Raw genomic sequence first — 22,916 nt, 5'->3', positions numbered from 1 at the left:
ACTTATTGAAATGATTTGAATGAAAATTTGTAAATATCACATGTTGAAAAGATATCTCAACTAAGTTCATGTCTTCTTAAGTTCATTTTAATTGAATTTAGGATAGCAGTGATATATTTAAGCGATGCTGATAAAAAATTTATCGCCAGAGTTTAAAAGACATTTTTATTTTTATTTAAAATTTTTAAGAAAATAATAATCATAAAAATAAAATTAATTAATATTTTTTTAACCAGTGTAAAAGTCATTTTCTTAATAAATGTAAATACGATTACATAACTCTGAATAAGTATTTTGGAAGTAAATTGCTTTTATTTTAACATGAATCGATTGCATTTGTTTAATTTATATCTTCTGCTGACCAGCAAAAATAATTTGTAATATTTAATTTTTTTAATTTTGTAGAATCATTTTTTTTCGTTACGCAAAAAGTACGTCATAAAACCAAGTATAACATAAAGCACGGCAATGTGTCTCATAGATGTTTCCTTCATGCTTCATGAGTCATCAGTCAGTTCAGTGGTGACTTCTAGTCCAGACTCCTTCCGCACTAGTATGACATAAGTTCTGAACAGCCTGTATAGTAGAGTGTAATTTAAGTTTTGTTAGAGGAAAGTTTTGGATTAAATTATAAATAATAGAATTTTAGCTATAAAATATTTTGTTAAAAATTTACTGTTTGTGAATTTCATACCAAAAATTTAATAAGACAGATCATTTAGGTAATAAGAAGTTAATCTTTCAGATCAGTAGTACATGATAAACAGAGCTTAGCTACCTTTTCTTATGAATTTCACAACATTTAGAAGATTATTAGGTTAATTCAGTGCATCTAAGCCACTTTTGGGGTTTCTCTTTACTGCTAAATGTAGTTTTGCTCATAATTTTCTTATTTTTCTCACAATTATGTTACAGAAACTGTATTTCTGCATTAACTGAGTTTATAATCGCATTACTTTGTAATATTTTTGTTCAGTCAACCACTTAAACTTTGTTACATATCGTATCATATTATGTACTTGAGAAGATATATCGATCATATTAATTGATAATGTTAATCATGTCAATTTTGATTGAATTGCTCAGTAAAATAGAAAATTGCAGCACCTATTTATGTTAACTATTTTATTTATGGTTTAAATATCTTTTATTGATGATTATTGTACATATCATGAATAGGCTAATTGTTTTTAAGGTGAATTTAAAGAAAATCCTTAATAATTTTATAATTTCAGTCTAAATTTAATAACAAGTGATTGTTTGTGATCTGTCACTTAATAGCTAGGAAATTGTGAATTTCATTATTTTATTTATTTATTTATTTTGTGAGCATAAAGAGGCAGTTTAATCTATATATTCTGAATTATATGATAACTAGCAATTATTAATCCACGGTCAATATTTACTCAGTAATGTTTGTTTTATGAGGTTTATATGTGTATTGATGAATGGATGTTTGTAATCTAAAGGCATTTAGTAAAAACCCTTGTGTATTGATATGTACTTTAATCACTGATAATTACCACCTTAAAATACCCTCATAAATTTTATCCTTCATTGTTGCTATAATAATCCTGAATTATACCTTTACCTAAAACATGTGTTTTTGTCTTCAAGTTGTTTCATTTACCCTAGTGCACTGTTTATTTATTTATTATTTTATTTATTTCTGATAAATTGTTATATATATATTTTTTTTTAAGTGGATTGTAATTTGTAATAAAACAATTTTCAATCTGTTTTACATTAATTTAGATTATAATTTCATTCATTAATAATATTTTCATATTTTTTTCTATTGATTTCAATTAATACAACGGATCTCTTTTTACAAGTGCAAATCTGGTGGATAGTAAATTTTTACCACTTCAAATTAACTGAAATTTTATTTATTATTTCAATTATTAATTTTAAGAAGCAGGATAATTTTATTCTCAGTGAAAATATTTATCATTTGAAAAACGTTTTTTTTTTACCAGCAATCATAAAATATATATAGTTATATAAAATTTTAAAATTCCTAAAAAAAAATATATAAATAATTTTACTTAATAACAAATTTTACATAAAGACAGTCTTTGATATTAAGACATAGTTCCCAGTCATAAGCTGTTTCATTCTTAAATTTCTTGACACTATATTTATTATTTTAAAAAATTCTTAATTTTGCCAAATGTCATGTTGTAGAGAGGTTTTTTCTTTGAAGTTAAATTTTCTATGCATATTTTTTATACCTTGTTTTCCTTGTAAAATAGTTTAATATTTTAAACGCTCATTCTATTACATAAAAGTTTCATTAGTTTCAAAATGTTTTACTTTTTTTTTAAGTTGAACTCTAAAAAGAAATTTATACTTCATTAATGAATTTAGAAGATATTCAAAAAAATACTGCTGTAAATAATTGCAATGTTCTAATATATTTTCATACATTATTTTTTTTGTAATTTTAGTGAAAAAAATTCTGGTGTTATTTTGTGAAATATTTATTTGCATGGAAAGCTATAGCCTACAAGTAGGAATTTTTTTTCTGTTCTGTGATGAAATAATTTCATATATATTTTATTGTAGAGTAAAAAAAAAATATATATTTATATATTGCACTTACTGCTAGTTTTTAATATAAAATTTAGTAGTTACACGTATACATTAAAGCAGTTGTCTTAGCCTAGGTGCCCGGTATTGTAATATCATTTAGTTGGATATTTTTTTTAAAATTTCATTTTCTAATGGATCTAATTTTATAAGTGTTTGTGGTACCAATCAGTAAATCAAATAATTATATTAATTGCTGTTTGAAGTAGTCTCCAATTTAATCAATTGACAGATTTTAATGACAAAGAGCTAACAAGCGTGTAAAAATTAAATTAATGTAATTAGTAAGAATGTAAATTAAATAAGTATATTTTATCAAAAGCATTAATTTTAAAATAAAAAAATAATTGCCTTTTATATTATCTTGTATATACTAGTTTAGGTATTTAGATGAATTTTTGTTGTGTATTAATTATTTTATGCGTTTGCTCATTTTCTTTAGAATTTGTCCAGTAAACATGGAACTGCTGTATTTTGTTTAGATTTTCAAAATTTCAAATTTTTTTCTTGAATATGTGAAGTGTCTCAACATGGATGATTTTTTTTTTAAGTATAAATAAATTTTTTTATAAAAAATTACATTGTTAATAATTGGCATTCTTGTTAACATTCTGTTTCTCTACTTAGTTTTTATTCTGTAAACTTTGTTATCATCTTTAATCATTCTTTATTCGTAATTTAATGTGTGAATATGTTTCATTAACTTGAAATTGTCCCCTTATCTTTCCTCTTGGTACTGCATTCTTTACACTTTGGCATATTAATTGTAACATTTTAACACCTATGGAATCATTTAGATGGGCATAACGAAATATTCACTGTATTTCATAGGTTGTCAGTCCTTTATAATTTTTTTATTGCAACTAGATTCAGACTCTTTACACATCAGTCACAAAAAGCCTTGTTATTTGTTGACGTACTATATAGTACACATGACTTGAAGAAATTTGTAAAATTTATACAAATGGTGTAGTTTACACATCCTTATAACATGTTGATAAAACGCACTTGTAAATCATTGTGTTTTGTATTGTGACCCTTACACTCTTAAATTTAAACAAATAGATAATATTGTCCCTTTATGCAAAGTCCCTTCCTGTTCTGTTATCTAATTTTTTAATTTGCATCTGGATTTGAAGCAATCACTTCTTTTATAATGTTTGGGTCTTATTGTTTACATATGCTTTTTAAATTTAAACCGTAACTTCTAATAATAATAATAATAATTCTAATAATAATGATAAATCAGTAGGATAGTAAATTTATTTTAGTCTTTGTGGATACCATAATATATATATATACGAGATTTGATTAATTCAGAAATATTTAAATTATACATACATATATTTTATTATTAATCAATCTTTGTTGAATATCTCTTTCTGTTTTAGTACTCTTTTTAACACTTGTTCTATATAAACTTTTATTAAAAATTGCGACACAACATAATAGCAAAAAAATGGAACATAATTTGATGAAGCAAATTTAGATTATGAGAATCCAAGCTTAAATGGTCCTTATTAATCCAACAGGGTGAAAATATATTTTAGAAAAATAAACAAAAGCACAACTTTTAAGCTTGTTTAGACTTCTAATAAAGTTATACTTACGTAAAATCACTGTAGTCGGGGTTACTCTTGCTTTGTATCATGATTTTTTCTCCCTGATCTATTATTCTAAATCTGGCTTTAACAAACATCTAACTTCGTTCAGTTAATGAACAAGTACCTGTCGCTGCTTTCTGTTTATAATTAGTGTTAAGGAATGATCTGTTAGTTACTTCTTGTGTTTTTTTTTAGAAGTTTATCAGATATGTATCGTATAATTTTTTATAAGCAACTTTCAAGCAATTTTTTATAATTTGACTTATAGTTTTAAAACAGAGGCTGATGAGTCTTGAAATAATTCACTGCAAATGGGTTGAAAAGATTGAAAGATAATTAAATACAGACTATTTGTCGCATAAAACCTTTGTTTCTTTAGTATTACTATTTGTAATAATAATGTGTCTTACAATGAAGATGAAATACCCTTTATTAGTCTATTTTGAGTCCGTTGACTTTTTTTTAGAAAATCAGCAATGTTATATATCTTTTTTTAATAATAGCAACTATTTTTTGTTTTTAGTGATAATTGATTCATAACAAAATAATTTCACTAATAGGTATTATTTTTATTTCTTTACTTTTCTTTCCTCCCTCCTTAAAATGTAGCAGTTTTTATCAAATCAAGAGATAATTCTATAATTCTCAATAATAATTTAAAAATTAAATCAAGATTATTCATTGAAATGATTATTTCTTGCATTGATGAATTTTTTTTCTTGCATTATTTTCTATTTTTTGTTTTAAAATTTAAATCGTTTTGTAGTTTAACATTTTATAGGAAGGAAATTTAATTTTTACAGGTCTATATTGCATATTATACTTCATTTATATACAAATTGATACAGATTGTATAAAATTAATTTTATTATTTCAATATTTTATTTTATTTTTTAAATTGTTTGATGCTGAATGATGATTTATTTTATTTGCTCCTTTATATCCTTTATATTTCTCTCTCTCTTTCTCTTTTTCTGTTTCTATATTATATTATCTTTAATTTTTATGTTTTTATGTCTGCATTTCTTTTTCTGTGCTTTATATGTGTTAGCCTTTCCTTGTCTTTCCCTGAGATTGTGCCTGTTAAAAAAAATACATATAAAAGTTTATAAAATAAATAAGTTAATGGATAAAACTATAAAATTAATATTTTTTTGTAGATTAAACTAATAATTTTAATGTAATTGCAGTTTTATTAAAAAAGGTTTTTTATACCTCATAAGTGTAAAACATATTTTTGATGACTTTTCTTTCAGAGCAGTTTTCTTTAGTAAAGAGCATATTTTTTTGCATTTCACTAATATTCTTGCCATTAAAAACAGTTCTGAAATGGTGGTATCAAGGAAATGTTTTACACATTAACGAATGTGTTCTTGATTGTTCAGTATTTCAGTTCCAATTTATGTTGTAACTGTTCATTGCATTGTTAATAAATAATTTTTATGTTAAAGTGTATTTTTTAATCATGGCTAATATTATTTTATTTTTGTGAGTAATTAAAAGCTGGTAATTTTTACATACTCTTATGTTAGTGTCCTTTTTCCGAAATAAAAAAATTGATTAAAAATTATTTATGTTATTATTAAGTTTTTGATAAAAATTTCACTACATTAATTTTATTTGAAACATTTTAGTCTTAAGAAGAAAATACAGCTTCTTATTTAATTTAATTTGATCAGTGGTTTACATAGTGATGAAACCAGAATTAAAGGGATTAGCATGCTTTAAATGATTTAATGTAACACAAAGCAATAATTTGATTTTTTTTCATGTATTTCCTCCAAAGTTTTGTTACAAAAATGTTGAAATTAAGCAAAATAATCAGGTGTTTAAACCATTTGATTATTGTATTAGTCTTCACTATTGCACTTGCACATGCTTAGAAATTTATTTTAATCACTATCGCATATTAAACTTAGAAAACACTTTAAATTCAGTATATTACACCGTTTAAATTTAAATTAGACAATAATGAAGTTAGTGAAAGTGTTTGGTATAAAGAATACTATTTTTATTTTTTATCTTTTACACTCTTAAAAGTTGCAGCATCATTTTTTGTGGGGAAAGGATTTTTAGGTAATTGCAGTCTTTTGTGTAAATACAATTTTAAGTATTTTGATAATTTTAAAACATTTTCATTTGAAGACTAAAGTTTTTAATTTGTAATATGTAATGTGTGGGTCGCAGGAAGAAGAGAAAAAGAATTTAATTGTAAGAATGTAATAGCTAATTTATTTTCTTACTGTGCGATAAACCCGATCGTTTACCAAAACTTGACATTACTATTTTTTTCAAATCTGTTATCACAAGACTGTAGTGTGTGATAAAATATTTTTTTTCATTGTTAATGTGAGGATGAAAATCATTGATTTTTATACATTACAACACAAAAGAATTTAAAAAAATTATGAATGGTGAATAAATGTTTTGAAATTCAAGGAGCAATACTGACTGTGAGGTACATAAAGTAAAAAAAAAAATTTTTAACAAATATTTAAACGTTTATTTATTTTAATAAAATATATCTCATTTCTAATATTTAAAAATCCAATTCCTTTTATTAGTATTTTTGTTAAGTTAATAGAGTTCTCTGATGAATGAATAATTTCCTAAGTTAGAAATTATAGTGTAAATTTTTTAATTTAAATCTTAAATGTTCTTCTGGCTTGCCCATAATAATGAAAATGTTACTTTATGGAAATAGAAGAAAAATTGTTTATCATTCCTTTAATTTCTTTATGGATTTACAAAAATTGTTTTGCATATATGATAAATTATTTTCTCTTACTCCCAATAAAACGTTAAAAAATAAAAAAAAGCATGAACTATTTGTTAACCGAGTTGTTTTTTTGTATGTTTATAAGTGATCCTGACACCTCAAATAACAATTTTATATTTATTTGAAAGACTATATGAATAGAATATGTGTGTAGTAAAACATATATATCATTAAATATTATTAAAAAAAATTATTTGCAAGAAAAAGAAGTGCTGAGTTTTCAGGAATGAAGAAGTTGAACTGTTTTGCCCCTTTCAGAAGGGCAAAACTATTTGTATATCATATATTATATATATTATAATCGACTATGTAAATTTTCTTTATTTTGAGAATTTACTTACACAACAGGCTATAAGCCCAATTACACCTCATTAGTTGCTCTTGTTTTCTCTTAATCCAGTTATTCTTGAGTTACTACCATTAGTTGAATCTCTCAGAATAATTGTTGTTAGATAAGATTCTGTTGTAGTACGTGAACTACAGATATGAAACATGTATTAATTTTCTGTATCATTAATCGTTTAATAATATTTTAATTATTCAGGTATCAGATAGGTCTGTGAAATACTGTGGTAATGAAATATTGCATTTACCTTAATTTTAATATATTGAATATTAGTTCATAAATATAAAGATGTGCAGTTAGGTTTATTATAATATTAATTCAGTAATCAGTCCATTAATACTTTTCTGGTTATTTACTTCTGAAGCTCAGCAAGATCTCATCTATAATGAAACATTGTAGCAGAAAGTGATGTAGTGACATTTATATCTAATGATGTAGCTCTCCTTGTTTAATATTTCTCTATAAATTATTATTTAAATATTGCATGTTAGGTTTTAGCTAATGTTTCTCATAACCAGTTGCATAATATTAATCGCAAAATATTATTTCAAATAATTTTTTTCCTGTATTGTTAAATTGATAAAATTTGTTTATACAGTAAACTGATCCAGTGTTATTTTTCATGATTATTTTTGTTAGTTCCTTCATGCAATTTCAGCAGTAGCCTGCTTAAGATATTCTTATACACATATTCTTTCTAAGAAATAGAAATCTAGTTATGTATTTAAAAAGATTATCAATATTTAAATATACTATATGAAATATAAACCACCAAAACATAGTAATTTAATGAGTTAATATTAATTTCCCAGAATCAATTTTATACATTTATAATATATATTTACTCATTTTATTATTTACCAAATATGTGGGTGATGTGTTTTCTTATGTAAAAAAAATGGATACAGTTATAAATCTCATTACATTATTTCATTGGAGTTCAGAATACCTGAAAATTTCAGCGTCAATATCAATATTATATAACGAATAAAATAAGACATAACAGAGAAAGCTGTGTGTAATAAACTGATTCCTGTTGACTACCAAAGATAAATGTTGTTCAGTGTTTACCGTTTTGGATTAGGATCTTGTGTTGGCATTTAATAATTGGTTATTATAAATGTAAATAATATAACTAAAATTAATAAAAGAAAAGTAACCTATATTACCACACATAATGAATAGTACAAAGTAGAAATATTTTTTCCAAAAAATTAGTTTTATCTTAAGAACATTAGAAAGTAGTGTAAAACGTTGATACATTTCTGAATAACAAATAAAAATGGAGATGCAAAAAAACAAAACTGTAATAAAAACTAGTATTTGCATTAAATATAAAGAAAATAAATCGTGAAAATATAATGTTCATATAATAGTATTTACTACCTACATAAACGTGTATGAAAATATTATCCTTCAAAAATGTAGAGCATTAGATATTAAAAGTGGTAGGATCTTAATTTTCTGGATTATTATTTGCTGAATGAAAATTTGTCTTCTATCTTATAGTAATTCTGTAAGTGCAATATTCTAAAACAGTGCATGTGTAATATTTAAAAAAAATTATATTACTGGCAAGATGTGCCTACTTTTATTTTTATCATTATTAGTGTCAATTGATAATGATTGTTTAACAACCAGAATGGCCAGAATTTAAGTAACTTTTTTTTTGTTTAGCGTAACCTGTTTCTCAATTCACTTTCATTTAGTAAAAATATTTTGTAATAATTAACACTTTTTATTTAGTGTTATTGAATTATTAAGATGAATAACTAACATATTATATGTATATGTATGTAATAACGTTGGCTAAAAAGTAGAACACCATTTTTTGATACACATGGATTCAGGTATGAACTGACCTGGCCAAATACTAATATTTTAACTGTGGGGGGGGTCAACTGTTTGTTTCATCCACTAATTAACTTATCTTCTATTAATTAATCAACTTAGATTTTACTCGTTAACACAAATTATTGTAGTTTAAATGGTATGTGATTTATATAAAATGGTTCATATTTTTAAATGTGTGGTAAAATACTGCCAGAAAATCTTATTGTAAGAAAATTCACATCTTTTATTCAGCTCCTACATAAGTGATATCATTAATGGCTGTACAGATTGTGTTATGATTAATGGTGCATATTTTGAGGCGATTAGTAAGCTATGTTAGTGCAGTCATATAGTGTCTGTATCGTGTTTTTTCATTTAATTTATTGTTTATGTCATGTTTAGTAGTATGTTTGTTAATATCATAATTTGAGTGTATGCGGTTTATGTAAACTTTTATGTTTGTTAATCTAAAGTGTTGTAAAGGTTGTTCAGCATTGCTTTTTAACTTGTTTGATTGAATTGTTAAATTCACCCTTTATAAGTATTATTTTTTACTACATGTACATTTATGAGGAGGATAAGTTGTCAGATGAAATAATGCCAGATCTTTGTTTAAGAGTAACCCAGAATAGCTGCTAATATAATTATAATAAAATTTTACCGATTTAAACAAACACAATTATTTCATTCATATTGGTTTTATTTACATATTAGACTGACTTTATGCTTACTTATTCCTTAAAATATTTACAAAACTGGCTGACTGTGGTTTTCATTTTATATTCTAAACGCTTATCCAAATGATTTACTATTGACCGACATATTTTTCTCATCCATTCAAGTGTAATTATTGTTTTGTAGCTGTAACATTACCTTTAATCGGTCTTAGGTACTGGATTTTTTTAAAAATTTTTTCTGTAGAAAATCCAAAAAAAGATGTATGTTAGTCTTGATAGGTCAGGAGAGTATGATAGCTACAGATTTCTGTAGATTAGCTTGTATTGAAAAAACGAATGAAATAAATCTGTTCAGGTGTAAGCAGTATAACAGGTGACATTTTTTAACTAGCATTCTTTCTTGTCTTCTTACAACAGTTATAAACTGCCTTTATTGTAACAATAATCAGTATTTTTAGTTTCGTGGTTATAGCTCTATTGCTATTATACAGCAGCCGTACCTATAACAGGAAAGAATATAAATTTGTACAAAATTTCAATGTCAGGGTTATTTTTAGAATGTCGACATTTCACTACTACTTAAGTCCAGAAAAACATAAAAAATAACCATAGAAATTTCCAGAAGATGTATGTACATATGTACTGTTTTGGCCTATATATCTCTTGGACAAGCTCAATGTAAATTTTTTGAAAGCAGCTCAAAAAATTATTATAAATATGGAATTGATGCATTTAATGTTGAACAAGATCAAAAATATTTTCAAGAATATTCAACATTTCTAAACAGCTTGTATCTTGAAAACTCATTATCTAAAAAAGTTGAAATTTGGCTTTATTGCAAATTCTTGTGCTGTTCAATAATCACTTTTTTAATCAAATTTGTTTTTAGCCTTGTTGATTTGAGTAATGGTGCACCAAATCAAGCCAACTTACTGAAATAAGTAATAACCCTGATAAATAGACTTCTAGCTTAAAAAAAGTGGGCCGAATGGAACTTTTGTTTAAAAAATCAGTTTTTTAAACTTTAGATTTCAAGATTGAAAATCTAGTATTAATGAAGACATGAGAACGTTTTAAAAAAGGGGTCCCATGGGAACCGATTTAAAAATTTAAAAAGCTTTATAATTTCTAACAGTTTTCTTTTTTCATGTTGTGGTTGTTATTAGAAATATTATATTAGGTAGCTGTCGAGCAAGCAGTTCAAACAAGACTAAAATTGTTTTCAAATTTTTTTACCAATTATACTCAAAATACAGTATTATTTTGGTGATAAAAAGGTCATTCAGTGAAGGAGTCAACTGGAACCAATTTTTTTATCTTTTACTAAGAATTTTGATTTTTTCTCAATTATACTTTTAATACTGCATAATTTTTAAGATAAAAATGTAGTTTGATCAGTGGTGTCAAATCGGAGCGAAAAGTTTTTCACTAAATATTTTGATCTTCTTTGTTGTACTCTAAATATTGCAAGTGATTAATTTTTAAAAACCTATAGCTATATTTACGTTATATATCTTTATCTGAAATAAAAATTTGCCTAAGGCAAAAGCTGGAAAAATAATGCATTCCTTTGGATGGTAAACTTAAATAAAATGTAAGTACTGTTTTGACAATTTGTTAACTTTGTATAAATCAAGTCATGAAATAAGTCAATGTTTTAATTTCCTCAAAGTGGAGGTATTTTTTCCTTAACTTATTACTTAAAAAATAAAATATACCTTTTTCCTGATTCCTTTTTAGCAACAAATAGTACTCTTACTGCAAAACTTCTTGAACTGTTTCTCAATAGGTTTTTTATTGATGCTAGCTTGGTGAACTTTTCAATAAATTCATTCATGCAGTGAATGTAAGTTTTGGGAAAGTATCTTTTGATAATGAATATAATTTTCTTCAGTTGATAAACATATCTTATCTTGATACTGAATTTAACTATTTGATTGCATCGGTATACGCCAAACGATAATTTTATTGAGCGTCTAAATTGAATGAAATCTAGACAGATGGATTTCCCCGAATTAAATTTCTCTCATTGAAGTCCAGTCTTCCTCATATTTCAGAACTATATAAACAGATTAATATATAAAGTGATGGGGTATTTTTTATTGATTAGTATTATAAAAATAACTCGTATCTCATTTTTATACACCCAGGTTATGTTTGGTATGCGTTTATTTTTTTTTTTTATTGTCATATCAAAATAACAAGATTATAACTTACAAATTTTTATTTATCTGTAGAGGTAGTGTCTGTGTCTTTCATGTGGAGGTTCCATGTTTGAGTCCTAGGGAGGAATAGCATTTTTCATGTGCTACGAAATTCATTGTGATCCATCATACTAACTATTGTTGGGCATCAGCTTGTCGGTATTGTTTGAATAAATAAATAGATATGAATGTTGAATTCTTTTACTGTATGTCTTGGTTTGGTTGTGCTTTGTATGTTTTATTTTTAGGTGTGTTTTTGATTCTATTCTATATTTTCTGTTATATTTTGGCCTGTAAATTGTAGCTGTGAACAGATTGAATAAGCGAATTAGAAAATAGATTTGCATGTTTTGTTGTATAGATTGATTAGGTGTGTCATAGATAAGTATGTAAGTTATGGTGGGTTTTCAGAGTATTTTGAAAGAATACTTGTTTATTTTGGCTAAGGTGAGTTCTAAGAAGAGTGAGTTAGTATGTCCATTTTCTATAATGAAATGACATTTGCTGATGTTTCTTTTTTTTGATGATTGTGAGGATTATTTTGCGCTGTGTTACCTTCCACCTTCACATGAGAGTATGATGTCATCAGCATAGTGATGCCAACATAATATTTTGTTTGGATGTTTTTAATAATTTACTGCTTATATCTTTTTATCATTTTGTAACTGTAGGGTAAATATATAATATAAATCATGCTTTATTGATGCCCTTTTGCTTTGAGCCTACATTGGTTTCTGAAGACTTAGGTAGTTGGGAAACTTATTGAAATAGTCTGATTAAAGCTTGTTTTCAGTTTCTATATTATTAATTTTGAGTAGAAATCAATATTAATTCATTGGATAGCATGATGAAGTATGATAACACTTCATAATTATTAAAAATCATAAACAACTCACTATCATATTAATAAACTATTCTTTTGCCACTGATTATCAACACTTTCCTTAGTGGAATTTGCAGTAATTGTTATTAATAATTCATGTATTAAAAAAAAACTAATAAACCCTTCAGTATATTATCAATCAATACATTCAGTTTGTATTACTTTGTTAATTTATATAAAATTTTGTATTGTTCAAGCATATCAAGATCTGGTTTTTATGTACTGTCTATAAATTATCCATGATATGGTTATGTCTTTGTATGTGTGGTTTATTTTTGCAGTATGATTTTTAAATGTTGATTCTGTTGTGTGTATTGCCTGTCCTTGTATCAGTGGTTGAATATGTCCAGTCTGTCTGATGTAGTTTTTAGTGTAATCATTAAAACAAGTTAAATGTAAATTTTAAACTCAAGTTTTAAAATTTAAACATTGAATTTTTTAACTTTGTTAAATTCAAAAACTAAGTAATCATTTTTTAGAAAAAAAAAACTGAAATTGTTTTCCTTGTTTTAATTTGCTTTCTTGCAACATGTAGGTGCCTGAATGGAAAAAAAAATTGTGTAAGGTCTTCCATTGTTAAAGTGGCTGGAGAGTTGGTGCAGTAGCAGTTTTCCAGTTTTGCAAACCAACAAGCAACTGAGTTTGTTTAACCTGGAATCTTGAATCATTTAATAGAACTGTAGAGTTAGATATGTATAATAGTAGGTATATTACTGCTATATGATGTTGAAATATTTATGTTCTACAAAACTATGATGTTGGAAGTATAAACCATAACTAGCTTTAAAACTTTACATAATTTTTATCAATCTGTACTTTATGTATATTTATGCAAAAATTATTCATTTATAAATTATTTACTTTTTCTTTTTACAGGTTTAGTTTTCTTGCAATATCGTAGTGAAACGAAACGAGCTCTTTTACCGAATGAAATCACATCAATAGACACAGTGAAAGCTTTATTTGTTCGTTCATTTCCTAAACAACTTACAATGGAATATTTAGATTCACCTCATGTCAAAATATATATTCACGATTCATCAAAGGATATGTTCTACGAGCTTGAGGATCTCAGGTAATCTGATGTATCTTTTATTAACTTCTTTAAGATTTACTGTATTATTTTTAAAGTAAGTAGATTTATAATAAACTTATTTTCTTTTATCGGTTATGTAGTCGGTAGATTCATTTCCTTATATATATATTTTTGCAGTGGTCTTAGAATCTAAAAATATTTCTTCTGATGTACATCTTCAATTACCTGCATTACATACTGTAATTTTATTTTGTTCCTTTTGGTTTTTATTACAATTTAGAATTGTAAAATCTAAACTTTTTTGCTTATTTCCGTTTTCAGATTAAATAATTCTGAATATTTTTATTTATAACATATCAAATAATTTTTTCAGTGCAGGTTTTTTTCAAAAAAATGCCAAATCTGTTTATGTAAATCTGCTATCAAACCACTTAACTTTGAATTCTATACATGGTAGATGTATAAATTAGCATATATTAATCAGCATTGCTGACAAACAGTACTATACTGTAATTTCAAAAAATTTTCTGTTTAATAAAATAATGTTGTTAATTATTTGATTAATAACTTTAAAAATTGGTTACATTTATTTGTGCAATTAATGTATGTTGCTGCAATTAGTGTCTGCATTGAAGTTGTGCTGATACTGTATATTTTAGAATGATTGTTTTTTTCCTGTGAATATTTGTGTATAATATATATATATATATATATATATTGAAATCAATTAAAACACTTTAACAAACAGTTAACTTCTTTTTTCTCTGATATTTACTTTTAAAAGGTATTTTTCATTGAAATTTTTAAAATGATGTGATTAGAATCGACTGTCAAATCCAGCAGATTTATCTATCCTTTTATATTCCCTTGTTTGGGGTTTTATTATTTTTAGTAAACGATTCGATTCAGAATCAGTCATATTTACATTTTCAAAAATATGGACTTATGAAAGATGTATATGTAACCTTAATTTTCTTTAATGGTAAAAATAAAGATTATTAACTGTCAAATACTGTATTATAAATTTTGTTACAATTTTACATTGTTATTTCATTTGATGCTTTACAATTGAATAAAATAAATTTCATACCCATGTTGAATTAGTTTTTATTATTTATCGTAAATCTTTTTTTAAATTAGAAGTTATAATTATTAATAAATCAATATATTTAAATTAAAAAAAAAAAAAGCTAAAAATAAAATGGAGATGAAGTCTGATTTGAACCGATATGCGGTCCCCTGTAAGATCCAAATTAAAAATAGTTTTAATAAAGTAATGACTAGACCAGTGTATTAAGAGATAAAGTTTTCAAATGTAGCCACCCAATTAATTAATCAGGTATAAGTTTGTGGTTTGTTTGGGTAAAACTTATAACCAATTCATTTTAAGTGAGAGGTTGATTTGTCTTAACTTCACATAGAATTAATTACCCTTTGGGAGACTAACTTTCAAAAATAAATTACTTCTTAGTTAAAGGGAGCCAAGTTAAGAAATACTGCTTTAAGGTGCTGTTAGAATATTGATTCCATACTGACTTAATTTCTTTTCCCATTTCAAATGATTAAATTGAAATTGTAAAAAGTTTTGATTTATTTTTTAAGTGTGAAAAAAATCATTAGGGTTATCCTTTCTGATTTATATACTTAATTAAAATAGATGTATCTAACTTTTTTCTTTACAGTTCTAGATTTTATTTAATTCCAATTACGGATTTAATTCTAGATATTACTTTACTCTTGAATATTATTTAAAACACTTTTATTATTAAAAATTAATTATTTTTTTATATTCTCTTCTTAAGCATTTTATTACCTTTATTTTTTTAAATTTATTTTCAAACTTACTGAAACAAATGAATCCATGTCATGCAATATTTCTTTTAGTTCTTGTTTGTTTTCTATCGAATAAAAACATACCAAACAATAAAGATTTAAATAATAAATAATATTTAAATGAATTTTACAATTTTGTTATTTCTGAGAAAAAGTCTTTGTGATGGAAGAGTGAATGGAAGGATATAAATTGCAGTTAAAATTTTTCACTCTATTATTATATGCAAAACTGCTGTACAGGCAGTGTTTGACTTTGATTCACGTCACAGACGTTTTGATTCCTTATGTCTGAATGCTTGATGGTTTTTTATTATGAAAAGATGAAACAAAATAGAAAAACTTTGGAAAGCAGAGTTTTTGAATTATATAATTTAAATGTGATTTTTCATTAAAATAAATTTTTGTCAATAAAAACTATTTAAATAAATAAAAAAAGATTTTTATTTTCTAACATTTAATCCAATAAAAATGACTTACTAATCTATTTTGTATTGAATCATTGAACAATAAATTATTTGACATTTTCAAATCATGTTGTGAAGTTAATTTCTGTTGATGTATCTTTTATTTTTATTTTTTGTTTGAATCACAAGGAGATTGAAGTATGAACTGAAAAAGTAAAGAGTAATTACCTAAATACACATGTTTACATATATTGGTAACACAGCTGTAGCTTTTCTTTGTTTTCTCATAGAAAATAATCTTTGAATTTATAGATACATTGAATTTTTCCTTGTTGAAGAAAAAGGTGCTTTACAGGAAGCTTAATAAGCAACAATGAAAGTAAAATAAAACATTCTTTGTAGCTCTTCCTATTGACTGAAGAAAGTGTGTATAATGTTTTTCAAAAATGAGGTGTATTTTTTCCTGAGCAAAAAAGACTTGAGTCCCGGTGGTGATGCCCCACTCAGGGTGTCCTCGTTAGAGGCATTGACATAAAGACTGAGTCCCGGATCCTGGGATGGCATAGCTGGGCCTGGTGGATCCTACTCCTGGGGGTTGAGGCAGGCGCAAAGTGAGATCCGACTGGCAGGCCGACACGTGGAGGTCCGTTAGAGTAAAGTTAACTCCCTTGGGCTGCATAATACTTAATTGCAGGATCCAGCCCAGGGGAGAAGAAGAAAAAGAGAAACGAAAAAAAATGAGGTGCATTAATTTATTGCACATGCTTACAGTTTTTCTTATGATTGCAACATTTTAAAAAACCACTGAGGTACAGTCAGCAATAATTAAGAGTTGTGTACTCTTAGTATAATTATGTTCATTGAATAGTCAGTTTTAGGATAGATTGAATGAAGGTGCTAAACACATCTATAGGGCTAAATATCACATGAAGATCAGTGGGCTTAATTTTCTGGTATACAACAAAGTTAGTAACTCAGTGAAAAAAGTCAGAGGAAAACATTCCTAATTTTTTTTCATCAGCCTGATACGGGATACTTTTCATTTTTGGAAACAGCACATCCATTTCTGGGAATGATTTTGTCTCATATCGGATCAGCTGCTATTATTATTGCCACAGCACCTAATGTACATTTGTTATTAATTTTATTTATAACACGCAGTCCTGTTAAAAAAGTAATACCTTTACAAAGTATTAGGGTACTTCAAAGTGTGTCCATTGACACAATTACTATAAAAAGACCGGACCTATTTTTACACAATGCCTCCAACTCAGATTCATTTTTACTCATCTGTTTAATTCATTGATTGCATCATTTGTGAGTTAAATACCTTAAATGGAGGAAAAATATTTTCTCGTTTCTGCTTTAATATCCTGAAATTAGTAACCTTCTTAAATGAAATGGTTACTGCATTAGTTTGAAAGGATGAGCTACAGAGAAAAAAAGGTATTGGGTATTAAGGAAGCTGACTACTTTAGGAGCAATTAGTCAATAATAGCAAGATTGTATATCAGTTTATTAACTTACAACATTGGATGCAGTGTATTTATACATTTAGTCATACACGTTTAAATTAAATTACAGAAATTTCAGAAACTCATTTATATGTGTCCAAATTGAACTTATATTAGAACTGTAGATAGAGATATAAATTTTCAAGTTCTATGAAACTTTGCTTATACTAATAAGCAAAGTTTGCTAGTGAACCCTGATCGCTCAGCAATGATTAAGGTTAAAAGTTACAGATAAGAAATTTATTGGACTAGAAGGATTCACTTCTTTAGATTGGAAGAGAAATTGGAAGGGCTTAATGTTTCTTGTGTAGTCAGATATTTTAGGAATTAATGTTATCACATGTTACGGATACCAGATGATTGGACACTTCAACAGGTCTTTTTTATTATAAGTTCAAGAAATGATGTCATGTTGATAATCCTGGAAAGTTAGATTTTGACGGCTTGTTTGCCTAGATTTATACACAAATATTCTACAGTGTTAATAAATATTATGGCTTGAAATTGGTGTAGGTCTGGATTTATAATTCATGTTGTTTTATGTTAATGATTTTTTTGAGATGTTATCAATATAATTTGTTTTCTTTATTTTCAAATGAGTAATCACTGAGTGGGTTACATGAAGTTATATTTAAAAAAAAGATACCATATAAATTAAGATCTACCTTTTTTTGGCAATTTCATTATATTGACAAATAATATTAAATATTGTAATGTATTTTTGTGATACCATTGTACAAGGGTTGAAAAAAATAATGAAAATTTTAATTTTAATCAAACATAAATTATTATTCTTCTATACTGAAATCATCCCATTCAAATTAGTCCTTTGAGATGCAGCACACTTATGCCAGAATTTTTTGCCCGAAACTTATATGGAAAGCATTTTTTAGTGTAGGTTTAAGTTAACTTAGTGATTTATTTTTTCCCTATTTAATCTGTTGTTGCAAATTGTTGTTCTTTTAAATTATTGTTGTTTTATTGTATATGTGAAACACAAGCCATAAGAAATTTCACCTCTTTAACAACTTTTAATGATAATAAATCGACGATTATTGAACACAGTGTCCTTCATTTTGTTAACACCTTCTTGAAACAGTTTGTAGCATTTATTTCATTTTTAATGCAAATCTTTTGTTTTGTTATTTTCAAATAAAATAAATTGCCACTTGTAATATAATACTTCCTAATTGCTCTACATGGCTGGAAATATTGATATAATATTTTCAAACTAACTAGAAATGAAATAATTCAGGATAACTTTATTTTAGTATTATTATTATTAATATTATAAGATAAACGATTAAATTATACTTAATATCGATTTGGGATAACAATTTGTTTGTTAAATAATATTTACTCTTAATGTAAATTATAAAATGATTGAGATTTAGATTTAATCATCAACAGATTTTTTAGTTCTTCATTTTGTAAACGTGGATTTGAGAAATGTTTGTAGAATTATTGATATGCAGCTTATTAGCTGCTTGACTACAAGCTTCAAATTTCTTGCATTCTGCTATACTAATATGCAGTATAAGTTGCTGTACCAAAATTCAGATTAAATATTAGTTAAAAATGTGATTTTACAACGTCACATTTTAATCAATAACATTTTATTTTTAATGTAATTCTACAGATCGTAAATCTTGCACATTTAGTTAAAACACAGCCCACAGTCTGTTCAATTTATTTATAGTTAAATATCCATAAATTTCATCAGATGATGGTGTGTGGTTTTATTAAAGGGTTAGCCTGTATCATTTTATTCCTTTTGTGAATACCTAAGTCATTATAAAATAATAAACATGATATATGACTCGGAAAGGTTATATTTATAAATTGTTACTATTTTTTTAATATATATTATTTCATTTATAACAATAGCACAAACTGATTTACTTCACAGTTTATTGTTGGCCAATTAAGTATTCATCATTTTCATATTTTCTATTCAAAGTTTGCTGTAGTATAGTCTAAGCTGTTAAAGGATTACTGTGATTAGCATTTTGTTAATACATTATTGTCTAATTTCATGTTGCATTACATGATAATTCCTTTTTAATCTCAATGACCACATTTAATTGATATATATATATATATATATATATATAAGTTTATAGATCATTAGATCACTCATTATATTACTACTAACATTTTAGGTTTATTAATTTAATCGCATCACTTTTCAGCATTTTATTTATTTATTTATTTTTTCTTGTCAACTAAAGAAAATTTTTAATTATAAATACTTGTTTATAGAATTGTGTAATTCTTGTTAAAATAAATGTAATTAGGAAATGTATAACAAACTCACCAGGTTGGTCCAGTGGTGAACTTGTCTTCCCAAATCAGCTGATTTGGAAGTCAAGAGTTCCAACGTTCAAGTCCTAGTAAAGTCAGTTATTTTTATACAGATTTGAATACTAGATCATGGATACTAGTGTTCTTTGATGGTTGGGTTTCAATTAACTACTCATCTCAGGAATGGTCAAACTGAGACTGTACAAAACTGCACTTCATTTACACTCATACTTATCATCCTCTGAAGTATTATCGGAAAGGTAATTACCAGAGGCTAAACAGGAAAAAGAAAGAAAGGACATGTATAACAAAACCACTCCTTATATAAGTCATTTTAATGTAATTATTCAACCTCTTTAAACCAAAACTGGATAATAAAACTAGGTAAGATAGTTTTAAATCCTGAATAAGACTGTATACTTCATTCTTTAAAATCTGATGTTTCACAATATCTGGAATATTTCAGAATTTTGTGGAAACTAAAGGCTAAAGGTATGTAGGAAAGTGGGGGTTAGTAAAACAAAGTTTAATGAATTGGTTTGTATATGTGTCTGTTAACTTATTGTACATGTGTTTTCATTCCATGCTGTTGACATTTATTAGTGGCTAATGACTATAATAGTCAGTCTCAGTATTAATTTAAAAAGAAAAAACTGTTTTGCTTTGTGAGATAACTGTATTGTGATATTGCTGTTACGCAATTATGGACTTGTTCAAAAAATTCTGAGTGGTACCAAATTTTTTTTTGTATTCTAATAATAACAATACTATTCTAAAAATAATTTTTATTTTTATTATTAGTTCCATGTAACTGTTACATAAAACTTAGAAGATCTGTCAAATGAAACCATTTGTTAATAAATTAATCAATGGTAAGAAAATGAAGTGGAGAAACTGAATCTAGTTTTCTTAGTATTTTGATTAAATCCAACAGTAACTGTACTGTGTGTGTAATTTTTCACATAAGAAGTATAATTGTGATGTTAAGTGTTCTCTACTAACATTTGATCACATTATGTCAATATTCTTTCAGTCAATCATACAAATTCATTTTTGATGAATTTCTTTGACGATAATAAAATTATTTAACATGGAATAATTAAAGGTTGCTATATTGGTGCTCCTAAATTTGTTTTATTTTTTCTATTAAAAAAAAAATCAGAATTAAATCAAGTATTTTATACTTTAAAAATAAATTAATATTAATTTTGTATAAATTGAGTTAGATTTTGTTAAAATGAGTTTAACATTACTAATTAAAAATTATTTTACTGGTTTTTTGAAATTAAGCAATATTTTATGAAATAAAAAATTTTAAAAGGAAATCTTAATGTGGAGGATTGTTACATACAAACAACATTCATTTGATGTTTGCATTGTAATTAAAAATAGCTTTCTATAATAAATAATATTATATATGTATGTATATGTATATATATATATATATTTTTTTTTTTAAACACCTTTTCCACTGTATCAAATAGTATAATTTAATTAGTTATTAAAAAAAAAAAACTACCAGATACATTACATCAAATGTAAGAGTCGCTTACCAACTGTAACACTTTCAAAGATTTATTTTATCGTCAACAGTTAAAATTAAAAATTACACATAAAATACATCACCATACATTGCCTTGTTACATAAAATTAAAACCTCTTTCTCCTACAATAGCATGAGAATGAGTCACGGTAATATTTTTATTTTAATGCTGATGATGAAGTAAATCTTTGAAAGTGCTACCAGTTAGTGTCTTTTATTTTTAGTATATTGTATCTGGTGGTTTTGATTTTTTAATTAAATTGCGTATGTGTATACATTTTTTGTTTTTTTTTTTCATGTTAAATATATATATGTATATATATATATATATATATTATATAATTTATTTATTTGTCTCATATTCAAACTGTGCTATGATATTAAAGAGATTTTTTCTTTGAAATTTCATTTTATAAATATTCATGTGGTTTGGATGAGGCACTGAGGAATTATGTAAAGGCCCAAATGTCAGATATACCAAATCAATTTTACTCATTTCTGTACTCATTTTATATTACACACATATATATATTTTTTTTTTTATTACAGAAAATTATACTTTAATATTATATAAATTGTTTGTTTTTATTTTTTGATGAAAATGATTTAAAACACAACTTTTTAAACAAAAAGTGAAACCAGATTTTTAAAAGTATAATGTTTCTAAAAACTACATTGTTCTCACTAGCTTTTGTGATCATCTTCAATGACTGGTGCTACCATTTTCACCCTAGAATCAGGTAATTTTATTTGTAGTGGTTTTTTTTGTTAGGCAAATATATATTGAGAATATGGTAAAGAAGTTCATTGAATTTGAATTGTATCTGTCCATTGAGTGTAACATTTTTTAATGATGTACTGCTTTGAGTGTTTATGTATTTTATAACGTTTGAGTATGTTAAAATGTAGTCCTTTTTTGTTTATATGTAAAATATCAAGTTGTCGGTGTTAATTGATTTGTGCCTATGAAGTGGTTGACAAATGTTGCAATAAAGGGATTTCTGTTATTCAGTGAACCTTCGTTTAAAATCGCAACTTATTGACCAATGTTTTACATTGTGCAGTTGGAGTGATCAATTTATACATTCCATGATGTATTAGTATATTCATCAATATATTATGATGATATATTCTATGATGATTAAGTTCCATATAGAGTGATGTATTCTGTTTTATTTGTTGTCAGCCTCTCAAAAATTATCTGCTTTCAGAGTTACAATCCACATTTTACTCAGCATACCCGTGTTACGTAAAGATCACATAAAAGAAATATTAGCTTTGTGAAACACTTAATACACATATAAACAGATATAACAGCACGTTTATTGACACACTTGTATACAAAGCAAATAAAAAACAAGATG

At 25.6% G+C, this 22,916-nt stretch overlaps 1 protein-coding gene across 4 annotated transcripts in view; it reads left to right on the top strand.

Moving 5' to 3' along the window:
- LOC142318776 (coiled-coil domain-containing protein AGAP005037) overlaps positions 1-22,916 on the top strand; it is a 1,329,051-nt gene that overhangs the window by 840,337 nt on the left and 465,798 nt on the right. For all 4 annotated transcript variants that reach the window (XM_075355236.1, XM_075355237.1, XM_075355235.1 and 1 more), the window contains one exon: positions 13,795-13,993. In XM_075355236.1, the coding sequence (XP_075211351.1) occupies positions 13,795-13,993 (199 nt within the window). The remainder of the gene's footprint in view (positions 1-13,794; positions 13,994-22,916) is intronic.

Source organism: Lycorma delicatula, chromosome 2 (assembly GCF_047948215.1).
Source record: "Lycorma delicatula isolate Av1 chromosome 2, ASM4794821v1, whole genome shotgun sequence".
NCBI lineage: Eukaryota > Metazoa > Arthropoda > Insecta > Hemiptera > Fulgoridae > Lycorma > Lycorma delicatula.
The sequence above is the reverse complement of the archived record's forward strand: the minus strand, read 5'-3'. Positions and strand labels throughout refer to the sequence as shown.